The 14,101-nt window shown below is 38.0% G+C and overlaps 1 protein-coding gene across 5 annotated transcripts in view; it reads right to left on the bottom strand.

Moving 5' to 3' along the window:
- MYO1B (myosin IB) overlaps window positions 1-14,101 on the bottom strand; it is a 199,730-nt gene that overhangs the window by 48,448 nt on the left and 137,181 nt on the right. For all 5 annotated transcript variants that reach the window (XM_010860845.1, XM_010860844.1, XM_010860847.1 and 2 more), the window contains exons 8-13: window positions 12,270-12,368; window positions 9,789-9,892; window positions 8,098-8,245; window positions 7,704-7,822; window positions 2,349-2,435; window positions 1,469-1,534 (exon numbers count right to left, since the gene is read on the bottom strand). In XM_010860845.1, the coding sequence (XP_010859147.1) occupies window positions 1,469-1,534; window positions 2,349-2,435; window positions 7,704-7,822; window positions 8,098-8,245; window positions 9,789-9,892; window positions 12,270-12,368 (623 nt within the window). The remainder of the gene's footprint in view (window positions 1-1,468; window positions 1,535-2,348; window positions 2,436-7,703; window positions 7,823-8,097; window positions 8,246-9,788; window positions 9,893-12,269; window positions 12,369-14,101) is intronic.

Genomic DNA, 14,101 nt, shown 5'->3' with positions numbered 1-14,101 from the left:
AGGTGCAGAAATAGGGAGCATTTCAGAGACTTAAAGCATTTGGGTTTTTTCTTTGTCTCCAGATACTGGGAACATGTGAGTTTGGGGAGAAAAGTAAAGAAAAGCCCAGTAGAAGGGCTTTTAAAATTATTTATCAAAGAGGCCTAAGATTTAGGTCCTGAGTCTGACATATAGTAGCCACATAACCTTGAGATAGTTACTTGACCTTCAAAGCTCTGCTGCTGCTGCTTTTTTTTATAAAAGGAGAAATAATAGCAGCCACTCCATGAGACTATTGTGGCAATTAAATCAGACAATGTACATAACACTACAATTCTTGCATATCGACAGTTCTCAATGATTATTTCCCTCTAGCTGTTAAATATGGAACATGATAAAGCAAGGAGAAGGCATGATCCCCAAAGTCAATGTTGTAAGAAAAAGGCATTTACTAGAAAGGCCTGGCTGAGTTGCAGGAAGCGAGCTGATGTCTTTTTTGTGACCCTGTGACGCTGATACTTGGAACATGTAAATTCTTCGGGTGGTCACTCTGGGTAGGGCCTCGTAGTTTAAAGGAATTCACAAATTACTGGTGGGGAGAGTTAAGATCTACTCATTATTTTTCCTGAACCAAACTAAAATACCAGTCCTAAAAGTAAGGCTCCTTTAGGTCTCACTTTAAGTGAGAGTCCTTTAAGGATGCCTGCTGCTGCTACTGCTGCTGCTAAGTCGCTTCAGTCGTGTCCAACTCTGTGCGACCCCAGAGATGGCAGCCCACCAGGCTCCCCCGTCCCTGGGATTCTCCAGGCAAGAACACTGGAGTGGGTTGCCATCAGGTCCTTAAAACAGCTTCTAAATGCCAAAGTTAGCAAGGGGGTAAATACGAAATTCTAATATAAGTCTATCATGTTTAAATATTTAACTTGCAATGAACATGGAGTCTTTTAAAAAGTTTCATTATGAACTTTTAACTAAAAATTTCTTTCAATCTGTGCAGCAGAAGTCATAAGATTACAGTTGGATGAGACCTGGATAAGACCCAACAAAGCACATAATGCAGACACTCTCTGCCTGAGTCCTACAGAGATGAAGTAACCAGCTCTGGCCAGGCCACAGCCAGCCTCTGGCTCTCCCATTTCTGGCTTTTTTTATGGCACCATCCTATCTGATTTTCAAGCAACCTACAAATGAACAAATATTAATAACTACAGACATAATGTCTATATACTTTGTTAGGAATTTCACAGTAAGAATTCTGAATTTGCAATTTCAAAAGTCAAATACTAATACAAGAAAACAGCACAGTCTCCAAAATACTGGATCTCAGCTCTTAACACATACACACACACATACAACTGTTACATCTTTACAAAAGTTATTTGTAGATTGAGTCATATTAATTATATTAAATGCTGTCTATAGAATACATGATTTAATCTCCAATTGTTTCACAAAATAAAGATAATAATAACAATAATAAGCAGCTCACCTCAAAAATTTCGAAGCCATAAATGTCCAAAACACCCATGACTTTCTTTCTCACTTTTGTCTGTGCCTTAAAAATAGTTTCAAATTGAAGGGTTAATTTAAGCATTACATATAACACTAAAAGCATAACAAGGACTATAGACATAGATTACAAGTTAATTGTGTCTCAGGCCTAGAAGAATAGAATTTAGGTTTTTTTAAAACACATGAAAGAGGAAAGCCAGTTTATATTTGAAAGTGTTTATTTGAAAACTCTAAACAAATTTAGTATTTAAAGTCTTTCTTAATTTCTTTTTCTTATATTTAATTTTATATTTTAATTATATAAATTTTAATTTATATAATTTTAATAGATGATTATTATTTTGATTATAAAATGATAATCATTTTATATGATTATAAAATTTTAATAATAGATGATTTAAAGAAGGAATCATTATGCTTTCTTTATCAGGTGCTAAATTAGATGCTTAATTATAAAAAAAGAGATCATAGGGTCTTTCAAAACCATCTAGTCCAATACTCTCATTTTCCTGAAGAACATATCATAGCTAGACTGATCCAGTGACCTCTGCAGCCAAGTGTGCATAACTAGTCACCAGATGAGTCACAGCCAGGACCCAGGATGCTCTCTTCTGCAGTAACTCTGCAAATACCATTAGACTATTCATTGGTGAGATTTCTCATAACATGCATGCAAAACAAAACAGAACTGCTGACAAATTTCAATCCCAAGCAAGGTAAATGCTTTTCAAGGAACAATCTCGGTAAGTGCTAATCAATTACCTGATTATAAAATTAAAATATCCTTAACTTAATGTTTATATTCTTCATACCACTTATTACAATTATTTATTTATCTGTTTATAGAGATTCAGTACCTTAATGCTTTCATTGATTCGATTTACCAGCCATGAAAACAACCTGCTGTAGAGGTTTTTAGCCAGAGCATCACGGGCATAATAAGCCTATTAAAAAGAAAGAAAAACTCAATACCCACAATTACCACAATGCTTAATTTCAATAAAATAATGAAGATCTTTTAAAATGATATTGAAAACTCTTTTATTTCAAATTTCTTTTCAGAGCATTTTTATTGTACTCTGGATGAACAGTCAAGCCATTAAGAAAACTGGGAAAATGGCTTATACCCAGTTATTATACTTTTTTGCATCCCAGGAAATTAATTTTAAACACTGCAAAGGCTTTCTCCACAAGGATATTCATCTCAGTGTTAATAGAACAGAGACAAATCACAGGCAATTTAGATGTCCAACAACAGAAGCATAGTAAAACAAATAAATAAGCACCTGGTGGAAGGGAAGTTACACAGCCATCACAGAATGACTGTTATAAAAATCAGATAATGAAATGAAAAATCCCTATTGTGCTTTGTGATAATAAAAAGTATACATTTATTATAATAACAACTATTTTTTTAACTATTAGATGTAGGAAACTCAAAGGAAATATACTGAAGATGGTTTTGACTGATGAGCTCTCTAATTATTTTTCATCAATCAGTCTTTTGAGCATTTAAAAAAACTTTCGTAATAAGCAGTGTAACAACATGTTGTTGGATAATACTTTGTATAATAAAAATAAAGTGCTTTCACTCGGTTGTCTGTTTGAAAATTGTTCACAGCTACTTACCAAAGAATAGGTAGAAGACATGGACATCTCTCTGACCTTGATTTAGAATACAAAGGTTGGAGAAAGTTGGGTTTGGTCAGGAGACCTAACAGACCCTAAGCAAACATACTGGGTGCCAAGGGTGTGCAGGGGTACTAGTGATACGTCTGATACCATTGCTCTGCGGACGGGCCTGGAAACGGGGAGCAGGAGCCCAGGAAGACATAGGCCCCAGGAAAGAAGAGGTTCTGTTGCTGTTTTTAATACTAGACATATGTGTGTACTCCATTGTTTATAAACAGAAAGTTGGGCATTACAGTTCAAGTGAATCATTTTTATTTTATAAAGAACACAATATACTAGATTATGTGAACATTCTTTCTCTACAATTCTTCTTTAAATGAAGTGTGACAACTTTAATAACAGACTCACTCCATGGTAACATACTACAGCTGGGAAGAGAGTACCTTTTCCCTTTATCTGATACTTCCATGCTAATCCCAAACCCGTCTCCCTAGGTCTCAGGCAGCTACTTCAATATGGGTTAGAAAATTCACCTAGACGTTGGTAAAAAAATAAAGCCTGACTGTCCGATACTATACATGGGGTGGGGGCTGGGAGGCAGAGGGAATAATTCCACAGAAGAAAATGTTTATAAAATGCTGACACAAAGACAGAATGTTTAATTTAGAAGACTGGTCTTTCTCCAATACCCTTTCTTCTAGGTTTTGTTCTGTTTTTTTTTTTTTAAATAGATAATTTAAGTGCCTAGAACAGTGCTTGGCACATAGTCTGCAGGTGTATTTTGAAGTGTCCTTGTCCTCTTCTATGGCCTCATAAACCTAGATAATTCTTTCTTAATCCTTTCCCCTTTCTTCTTATAAGTTCAAGTCATTTCCAAACACTACTTATTTATAAACAGACCCTATTTCATCATCACATCATCCAGCTCTCCTAACCGTATGCAATTTGCTATAAACAAACCACTGTTTCAGTATGCAACTGAATGAATACTGACAACTTATTCTGGTAAACTGCTTTATATTTTTTAAAGTGTAACCACTGACAATCTTAATCGTCCTTGTTTTGCTCAAAAACTTATTTAGAAGTCTCAAACTCAGATGCTTTTAGGGACTGCACAATAGAAATCAATGGGAAATAGTGGGGTCCAAGTGAGATGGAAACTGCATTCCAGGTTAAAGGAACTCAACTTCAAAATTTAAAAAGCAAGCTAACACAAATAAGCCAAAACTACAATTTCCTCAAATATTCATCAAATAAAGTACACCTACTGAGCTGTATCTGGCCTCACGGATGTCAGTTTGCTACCTGTAGTTTCTTGGGTCTGACTGCTGCCACCTCATCTCCACAGTAACATCCTCCAAAGGACGGTTTATTCCCATATAAGGATCGTGAGTAAGATGTGTAGAAATGAGGGAAGACGCCGAGTGCACAGACTCGCCATCTCAGATTCTAAGCACAAATGACATGACTGTTTCTGCAGCTGATGAAGCTCTTAGAGAAAAACCCCAGGAGGAATCTGCTTCCATGATGATGTCCAGTATCAGGTGTGACCCAGGACAGTAGGGTAAGTGGAGACACAGAGATGTATGGCATGGGGCCCACCTTCCGGGAGCTTAGAGAGGAATATGGGAGGTCAAACAATCAAAGGGCAAGTTCTAAAGGAGTTTACAGGAGAAAAACAAGTTCAGAGAAGGAATAATCGGGGCCTTATGATTGCAGAAGGCTTCTTAGATGAGGTACAATTCAAGGACCATCTAGACAGCAGAAGGAATTAGCAATTACATGGATAAGCAGGAGCAAAGGCCCCAGGTAGAAATGAGTATGGCATTTAGAGAACTATCAGGGAATAAACTGGGAGAAGTCATTTAGGGTCAGATGACAGGGACTCTGGGAGCCAAGGCGCAAGTATGTGGTAGAAGCTGAATAATAACTCTGTCTTGAGTTTCTGTTATTTCAATATTAGTCATTCCATCTGGGGAAAGATCTAAATGCCTTGGGGAAAATGAGGCATAGAGCAGTAAAGATGATAATGGGGCCCAAGAATTGAAGTTATGAGGAAAAGGCAATAAAACAAATCACATCTTGTAGGAATAAAAATCTTTTAGGCCATAAGACTGGTGGAAACAAACTCCATGAATCCTACAACAACAATAAAAAAACTAGAATAAGAAGCTGAATAATCTGAGATCTCAAGCCAATTTTTTATGTCAATGGTTAAAAGAATGGGGGAAAGTTTTACCCTGTAATGCAAGGTGACCCAAAATTATAAATGTAAGAGGCACCTGGGTCTGATTTCTGTACAGGATCATTAAAATGCAAGAATAAAACACACACTAAAAAGACAGAAATACATCCATATATATTCCATATATATATATAATATATATGAAATATTCCTAAAGGGCCTCTTAAACAGATGTTTTCTCACCGCATCACTATATACTTCACCATCCCCACTCTGTTGAAATATTCTCAAAATGGGACCTCGGGTTGGACAGCAGCAGCAGCAGCAGCAACTGGGAATTTGTTAGAAATGCAAATTCTCCCATCCTACCTCAGACCTACTGAACCAAACACTGCAGGGGGTATGACCTGCAAACCGTGTCTAAGAAAGCCTCCAGGTGATTCTCATGCACCCTCAAGTTGGAGAACCGCTGTTGCACACAATCCGCTCTGACATCATTTCTAGCCATGTAGCTCTGAATCCTCTTTACATATTTATAGCCTTAACCAAGCCTGATCAACTCTTTTCTACTATGTACGCCAAACCTGGCTCCTCTCACACTTTTTTTTTTGAAATACCATTTCGTCTATTCTTTATACATCTAATCATTCAAAGACTGGCTCAGAAATCATGTTCTTATGTCCCTACTAATGGTCTATCCGGAGGCTTCCGCTGTGTGGGCTCTCAACCAATTTTTCTTGATGAGGCAAGTGACTCACCATCTGACTTTGAATGAGTGAGGTGGACAAGGACAGACATCGTAGCGGTAGTAGTAACTTAGGAAGAAGGACACACAGCAGTTATAGCTAGAAAGGGATTGTTACACCTCAAATTTACATAATTATAAAGCTATAGTATTTTCGTAGTCAAAACTGCTCATCTTAAGTAAGAAATCAATGTTGAAAGAAAGCTAAAAGCATGTATGTGTTTTGGGTTAGTAAGAAAGTCTAGCTCAGAGCAGTAGAGAGACAGACTAAGCCCACTCTATGTCTTGCAGATGCTTAAGGCTACTTACAAGGAGGATGAAAATACAGCTAGACAGAACAGGCCTGAGTGGGAAAAATCCTGAGTTAACCGTTTAATTCTAGCCCAGATCAACAGTGACTGGTGGGACAGTGTCTAAGCCATAGAACAAAGGATTTATACTGAAAAGGTCTATACAAGCTCCTACATATACAAGCATGCTGGAATACATCTGTTCATCCATCCTTGAACCAAAGGAGAAAAGACATAAGCAACTCAGACTTGTGTCTTAGAAAGACTCCACTGGCCTAAGTGTGGAGGGTGGAGGGTGAACAGTAAGAAAGGCAGGGAAGCCAATCTGGTCATTTAACCACAGCCAGCTTCCCCCACTGTCTTCTCCAAATCAATAATGGTGCTTGGGCCAAAAATGTTGGGAGTCACCCTTGACTCTTCTCTGTCTTTCATCTCACACATATCAACGCATCAGCAAATCTTATTGCATCCCCTTTCAAAATATACTTCTCATTCCACTGCCGCCATCTGGTTCAAAAGCCACTATCGACTATGGGTTAGCACACAACTGCGCACTCCCCTGAGTTATGAATGTGTATCCCCCTCCCCCAAATCCATATGTTGAAGCCCCAGTGTGACGGTATTTGGAGGTGGGGGCCTTTAAAAGGCAGTTAGATTTAGATGTGGTGGTGAGGCTGGAGTCCCCATAATGGGACAGGTATCCTTAAAAAGGGATGAAGACACCAAAGCTCACATTTGCTCACTCCTTCTCTCTGCCATGTGAGGATACAGTAAGTAGGCAGGTGTCTGTATATAAGGAAGAGGGCCCTCAGCACAAATTCGACTATCTTGGCACTCTAATCTCAGCCTTCCAGCCTCAAGAACTGTGAAAAATAACTGTTTTTGTTTAAAGAGAATACAGTATTCTGTTAAAGCAGCCAAAGTGACTAAGACACCCTCTGTCCCTTACACTCTGCTGTCTATACTGCAACCAGAACGACCCCTTACAAGGCAGATCATACCACCTGTGCTCACAACTCTCCAGCTATTTCTCAGCTCACTCAACCCCTCTGCCCTGAACACTATGGGTCTCCCTTACCCTGCTCTACTTTCTTCTCTGTTCATTGCACTTATCACCGGCTAGCTTGCTATATGAATTTTCTAGGTCTACTGCTTTGTCTGGCTCCTCCTGACAAAATTTTAAGCTCCACAAAGGCAGGGATCTTTGTGTGTTTAGTTTACTCTGTACCCCTAGTGCCTAAAACAATGCCTAGAATATAATACGACAGGATAATAGTCTGAAAAATAAAATTTTTGTTTCCACTTATACAAGATTCTGAAGACTTTAAAAACTCCCTTCTAGACATTATGTTTCACCCACCTGAGCCACATTCAGTGTAGTTGAAACTTTCTCTTGCTTGGCCTCAACTGTTCGGAAGCTGAAAGCTCGCTCTAGAACTGACTGGTCAATGCCGGTCAGCTCGCAAATTTCTTTTAACTCTGTTGTAGGGGGAATGGTCACAAAGAGTTACTGCATATCTGCTGCTAATAATCAATCACTTTCAAGGCTTACAGCGTTCTTTCTAAATCATTTTCAAATCAATCAGTGTAAAATATATAAATTAAAAGACTTCAGACCGAGCTGTAATTACATTTCTGTTCGGTTTCACTAGAAAGTTTTTTCAACTCAAAGTAAGTTTTACTTTCTACATTAAAAACTGGGCAGAAGTTCAAAGTCAGTTTTGCTCAACAGGGCCCGTCCTCCACTGACTTACCATTTTTATCTTTGATCTTGCTTTCATCTAAGCCATTCACTCGCGATTCAGGCTTGAACTCAATGTTCCCCAGCTTCAACACCGCAGCCACTACCTCCAACACAGACTCAGCTTCATGGTCCATGAAACCCACAATCTGCATGGCATTCTAGGGGAGAAAAAGCAACTGTTTTCTGTCTGCAGTTCTCTATTATTTTAAAAAAAAAAAATCATAAAACAGACTCGCCTCTGAAAAAAAATCAAAAAGACAAAGTGTCCCAGAGTAAACTTTCCAAAAGGCAAAACTAACATCATATGGAAAAATCTGAACGAACTTTGTGGCCAACCTAACAATGAATGAACTGAATTAGCACCAATGAGGGGCTCTATCTTGCTCAGTGGTTTCAAATTCTGATTCAAGGAGCCCTGGGGTATTTCATGGGCTGTGGCAAAGAGGAAGATAGAGGGAGAGAAGGTGGAGAGCTGAGCCCTCGGTTCCCACTCTAATTCCAACCACAGCAGCTCTGTGTGTGTGTGTGTGTGCGTGCGCGCGTGTGTGTCAGCAGCTGTGTGCGTGTGTGTTTTCATACTGGTGTTCTGCTGCTAGAAACAAAACCAAGCAAAAAACCTTACGTAATCCCCGACCAAAAAACCTCCTCATTTATTTTACATATGAGAAAAACTGTGGTTTGCAAAGGTGAAGTGCTCAATTCCAGGAACTATGGGTAATAAGGAACATTCGTCCAGTCATAAATTTTTATTGTGTGCCAATGATTTGCCAAGCAAAGTAATCACAGAACTGGTCCCAAACTTAAAATCATGACCAGGGATCAACAGGCTTCCATATGAGGCTGTTCAGACAACTTAGAAAAAATGATACTCTCAAGAAACGTTTTCTTTTTGGAGAACAGCCCAGTTTGCTTGCTTACTTATTTACTTCCCCCCACCCCAGTCAATCTACCTATTTATTTATAATGACTAGGTTACACAGCAATGGGAGTACTATAAGATTTATCATTCTAGAAATTTCAAACATACACAAGTCTAGAGAGCAGGAAAAGAACCACATGTTATATTCACTCACCCCTAAAGATGAACTGATTCCAATCTTATTTTATCTATAATCCAGCCTATGCCCACCCCTGCCACTATTGCAGCTGTATCATCTGGAAGTAAATAACAGTTAGCAGGATCATTTCCTAATAGAAGCAACTTTCCAAGTGCCTCAGAAACATAGAAAGCAGAATTTAATTTAAAATAATTTTTTTTTCTAATGAACACAAATGCTAATTATTCTGTTTTATGGAGGATTTTTCAAAAACTATATATAAACATGACTTTCTGTCTGAAAAATAGATTTGACTTAACATAATTGTAGGACAGTTTTCACATGTGGAAATTAACTACTGAGCATTGGTTATAAATACATTTGGAATTTCAGTACAATATAAAAAGTCAAACCCCAAAATAGATAAGAAAGCTCCTTTTGATAAACAGTAAAATTGCATGCTCCAATAAAGCCTGGCCTTCTCAATACCGTATGACTATTGAGCTAGTAAAATATCAAACTAATAAAAATACAATAAATTCTATAATTATAAAACCTTTGGGAGCATGAGTTAGGAATCAAAGAAAAGTCCAAACTTTAACAATTCTGATTGAGCGATATAACATTACCCATTTTAAAGAGTAATAAAAGCATTACATCTTACCCTAACGGTTCTGAAATTTGCTGCATCATCCACTCCATTAACTTTGGCCGAGTCCAGACTCAGGTAGTTATATCTGCTGAAATCCCGCTCAAGTTTAAGCTTATCTATTGAATCACACATACGAGTTGATAAGTTACTTCAATAAATCTAATCATCTTTAACATCTCATTCCTTTAACCCTTCAGATAAAAGACTTTCATACTATGCATTGAACCAAAAGAACAGAAATAAATGGTATCAACTCAAATATATAAGTAATAGTATTTGACCAAAATCAGCTTTATCATGTGTACATATTTCAAACTTTTTTTTTTGCAGGCCCTTTCCATATTTGGATATTTATCTTCAATGCGCTGTTTCCTTATAACATATGATGTCTGCCTAGTGATTCTCCCACTGTTGGACACTTGGATTTTCTCCAGTTTGTTATAATAAATAAAAGCCAGTGATTAATGTCTTCACACAAAATATTTTTTGGATTCTTTTGAATGATTCCATTGGGATGTAATCCAAAAAGTGGTATGCCTGGGCAGCAAAGTCTGATCATTTTATGACTTCTTCTGCTTTGCCAACTAGTCCCCCAGGAAAAAGTCCTCACTTTGAAGTGATACTCAGAAGCTCTAGACAGATCGATCAGTCCTGACAACTCTGCCAGCTTTATCCTCTTCAATAGCTTTAGCTAATACATGTGCAGGGGCTACTTCAGTGCTGCTTCAATTTACATTTATTGATAATTAACATCTACTTCTGCTTTATTGACTATGCCAAAGCCTTTGACTGTGGGGATCACAACAAACTGTGGAAAATTCTTCAAGAGATGAGAATACCAGACCACCTGACCTGCCTCCTGAGAAATCTGCATGCAGGTCAGGAAGCAACAGTTAGAACTGGACATGGATCAACAGGTTCCAAATTAGGAAAGGAATATGTCAGGGCTGTATACTGTCATCCTGCCTATTTAACTTATATGCAGAGTACATCATGAGAAATGCCAGGCTGGATGAAGCACAAGCTGGAATCAAGATTGCCAGGAGAAATATCAATAACCTCAGATATGCAGATGACACCACCCTTATGGCAGAAAGTGAAGAAGGACTAAAGAACCTCTTGATGAAAGTAAAAAAGGAGAATGAAAAAGTTGGCTTAAAACTCAACATTCAGAAAACGAAGATCATGGCATCTGGTCCCATCACTTCATGGCAAATAGATGGGGAAACAGTGGAAACAGTGACAGACTTCATTTTTTTGGGCTCCAAAATCACTACAGATGGTGATTGCAGCCATGAAATTAAAAGATGCTTGCTCCTTGGAAGAAAAGTTATGACCAACCGAGATAGCATATTCAAAAGCAGAGACATTACTTTGTCAACAAAGGTCCAACTAGTCAAGGCTATGGTTTTTCTAGTAATCACGTATGGATGTGAGAGTTGGACTGTGAAGATGGCTGAGTGCCGAAGAATTGATGCTTTTGAACTGTGGTGTTGGAGAAGACTCTTGAGAGTCCCTTGGACTGCACGGAGATCCAACCAGTCCATCCTAAAGGAAATCAGTCCTGAACAGTCATTGAACGGACTGATATTGAAGCTGAAACTCCAATACTTTGGCCACCTGATATGAAGAACTGACTCATTGGAAAAGACCCTGGTGCTGGGAAAGGCTGAAGGTGGGAGGAGAAGGGGATGACAGAGGATGAGATGGTTGGATGGCATCACCAACTCAATGGACTTGAGTTTGAGTAAACTTCGGGAGTTGGTGATAGACAGGGAGGCCTGGCGTGCTGCAGTCCACAGGATCGCAAAGCATCGGACATGACTGAGCGACTGAACTGAACTGAGTATGAGGGTAATTTTTTCCCCAAGTGTGTTGATTTTCCGTAGCTCTTTTTGTTTAAACTATTTGTTCAAAACTTTTCATCACTTAGTTACTGACTACTGGATACTCTCCTGATGGACTTATAATAGTTCTCTAAAATATCTAAAGGTCATATTTTTATCTCTTGTATCAGTTGCAAATGTCTTTTCCACTATTTTTAAATTGTCACTGAGTAGTATGTTTTTATATGATTATACTCATCTACTGCTCCCTGCTAACTTCTCTCCAAGTGGACTAATTATATTCTTCCATTTTGTTTTTTTTTTAATAGATAATGAGCCTCTCCCCCAATTTTTAGCTCTTTTAGCAACACATCTGTAACACAAATTATAGTCTTCCATTTTATTTTTTTTGTATTGATAATAAGTCCTTCCCCCAACTTTTAGCTCTTTTAGCAACGCATCTGAGACATGTTCCAGTACCTGGTGAGGTACTACAGAGACAGATACCAAAGACTGCAAGGCGGTAGAAGCCAACCCATCGTGTTCTTCCCTTCAAGTGGAATCATGGAAAAATTTTAAGAGAAAAAGAGGAAAATCATAAGGGACACTTCTTCTTTGGATGCTGCAACAGTAAAAATTAAATTAAAACACAAAAACAGGGACTTACTGAGAAGCTCTTCAGAGGCACCAGAAAGCAGCTGATAAAACACATGGAAGTTTCTTTCGCCTCTTGGCTGCTTAACAACTCGAGATTTCTCTAAAAGATCTAAAGAGAAAAAGAATCAAAAGCATAATACAGCATTAATCTCACTTTCATATACACTGTGCTTCTTTCTCTTCCCCCTCAACTTTCTTTTTCATTTTCTGTTTTGTACTAATAAAGTAATAACAGAAGCTACATTTTCAGTTCTACTTTCAGGAAGAAGCACAACTCTATCTAGAACCACTAAATTAAACAAACCAGCTTCCAGTTGAACAATAGTGAATATGCAAAATAAGTTCAACAATACAATCAACAAGCTGATTAAAGACAACACAGCTTTTATAATAATATTCTCTTGATTTTATATATGATGACACTGCATGCATGCTAAGTTGCTTCAGTCATGTCCAACTCCTTGCAATCCTATGGACTGTAGCCTGCCAGGCTCCTCTGTCCATGGGATTCTCTAGCCATGAATGCCAAAGATCCCCTCCAGAGGATCTTTCCATCCAGGGATCAAACCCAGTTTCCTGCATCTCCTGAATCAGCAGGAGGGTTCTTTACCACTAGTGCAACCTGATGACATTAGGTTCTTCAATATGTAGTATTACAAGTCCAAGTAAGGAAATGCAGCCATTCAGTTAAGAATTCACTGAAGAGTTATAATGATAACAAATTAAATATTTTTGATATTTTACGCTAAGTGCTTTATAGACATTATTTCATTGAATCCTCATCATTTTGTAAGGTATAACTTCACAGATGAAAAAACTGATAGTTCAAGTGCTTAAGAAAGATTTGAAATCAAGCCATCTGACCCCAGTGCTACCTGGCATAAGAGAAGCAAACCTCTTTGATCTCTTGAAGTCTTAAAGAATGAAAGGTGGTTCTCATTTAATGGAATCTGGTGTTATCTGACAGTATACTTTCATTGATGCTGGATAATTTTTTCATGCTGTAATTGACACATTATCAAATTTTCAGGAAGGGAGGGAGGCAGACAGGGAGAAAAGAAGGGATGAATACCAGCAAGCCAACCAGAAAGGCACCACTGTGGCAGAAACAGAGAGTGGCAAAGTAGAACTGCAGAGAATATTCCTACCTAGAGTCCTGTTTATCACTGACCAGCGATATAAAAGAGGGTCTGGATTCTGTGGTCAAAGGCCAAATTTACTTATAAAATTATGCATCAGTGATCCCATTATTGAGCACTAATTCTAGAGAACAGACACATTCGATTTACCATCAGACTGAAATCTAAACATTATCCAAAAAATTAGTAACGGAGAGTACAGTGTGCAATTTCACAGGGACTTTTCCCTGAACTTCTTAACTCGTATTTCTGGAAACCTTACCAGCACAAGAGGAGGAGTTTAGGGAGAGTTAAAAAGTGTAGATTCAATGAACAGGGACGTCCTAGGGTGCTCCAAATACATGAGGCCATTTGTAAGAATGAAGAGATAGGTTAAGAGGATACATAAAGTTGACAGAAAGAACAAAAACATGTAAATACAAAAATTATTAAGAACAAGATGCTGCAGAGATTTCATCTTCAGCTCTTACTTGACTTGGACAACTGCAAATGCCCTCAAATCACAGATGGAGAGTACTGAAGACTTCATATTTAGCCAAAAAAAACTGAAACTGAAAAGCACAAGTGAGATAAAATTCAAAAAAGGATTGTGTAATAGTCCTCCTGTCTAAGGACTGAACATTTCAATCAATAAATACTGACATCCAAGGCAGCAGACAGAATAAACAAAACAGGTAAGGATAAAAGTATATGATGGCACTCA

This window comes from Bison bison, unplaced genomic scaffold (assembly GCF_000754665.1).
Source record: "Bison bison bison isolate TAMUID 2011002044 unplaced genomic scaffold, Bison_UMD1.0 scf7180017864471, whole genome shotgun sequence".
NCBI classification, from domain to species: domain Eukaryota; kingdom Metazoa; phylum Chordata; class Mammalia; order Artiodactyla; family Bovidae; genus Bison; species Bison bison.
Note: the sequence above shows the minus strand (reverse complement) of the source record. Positions and strands in the feature narration are given on the sequence as shown.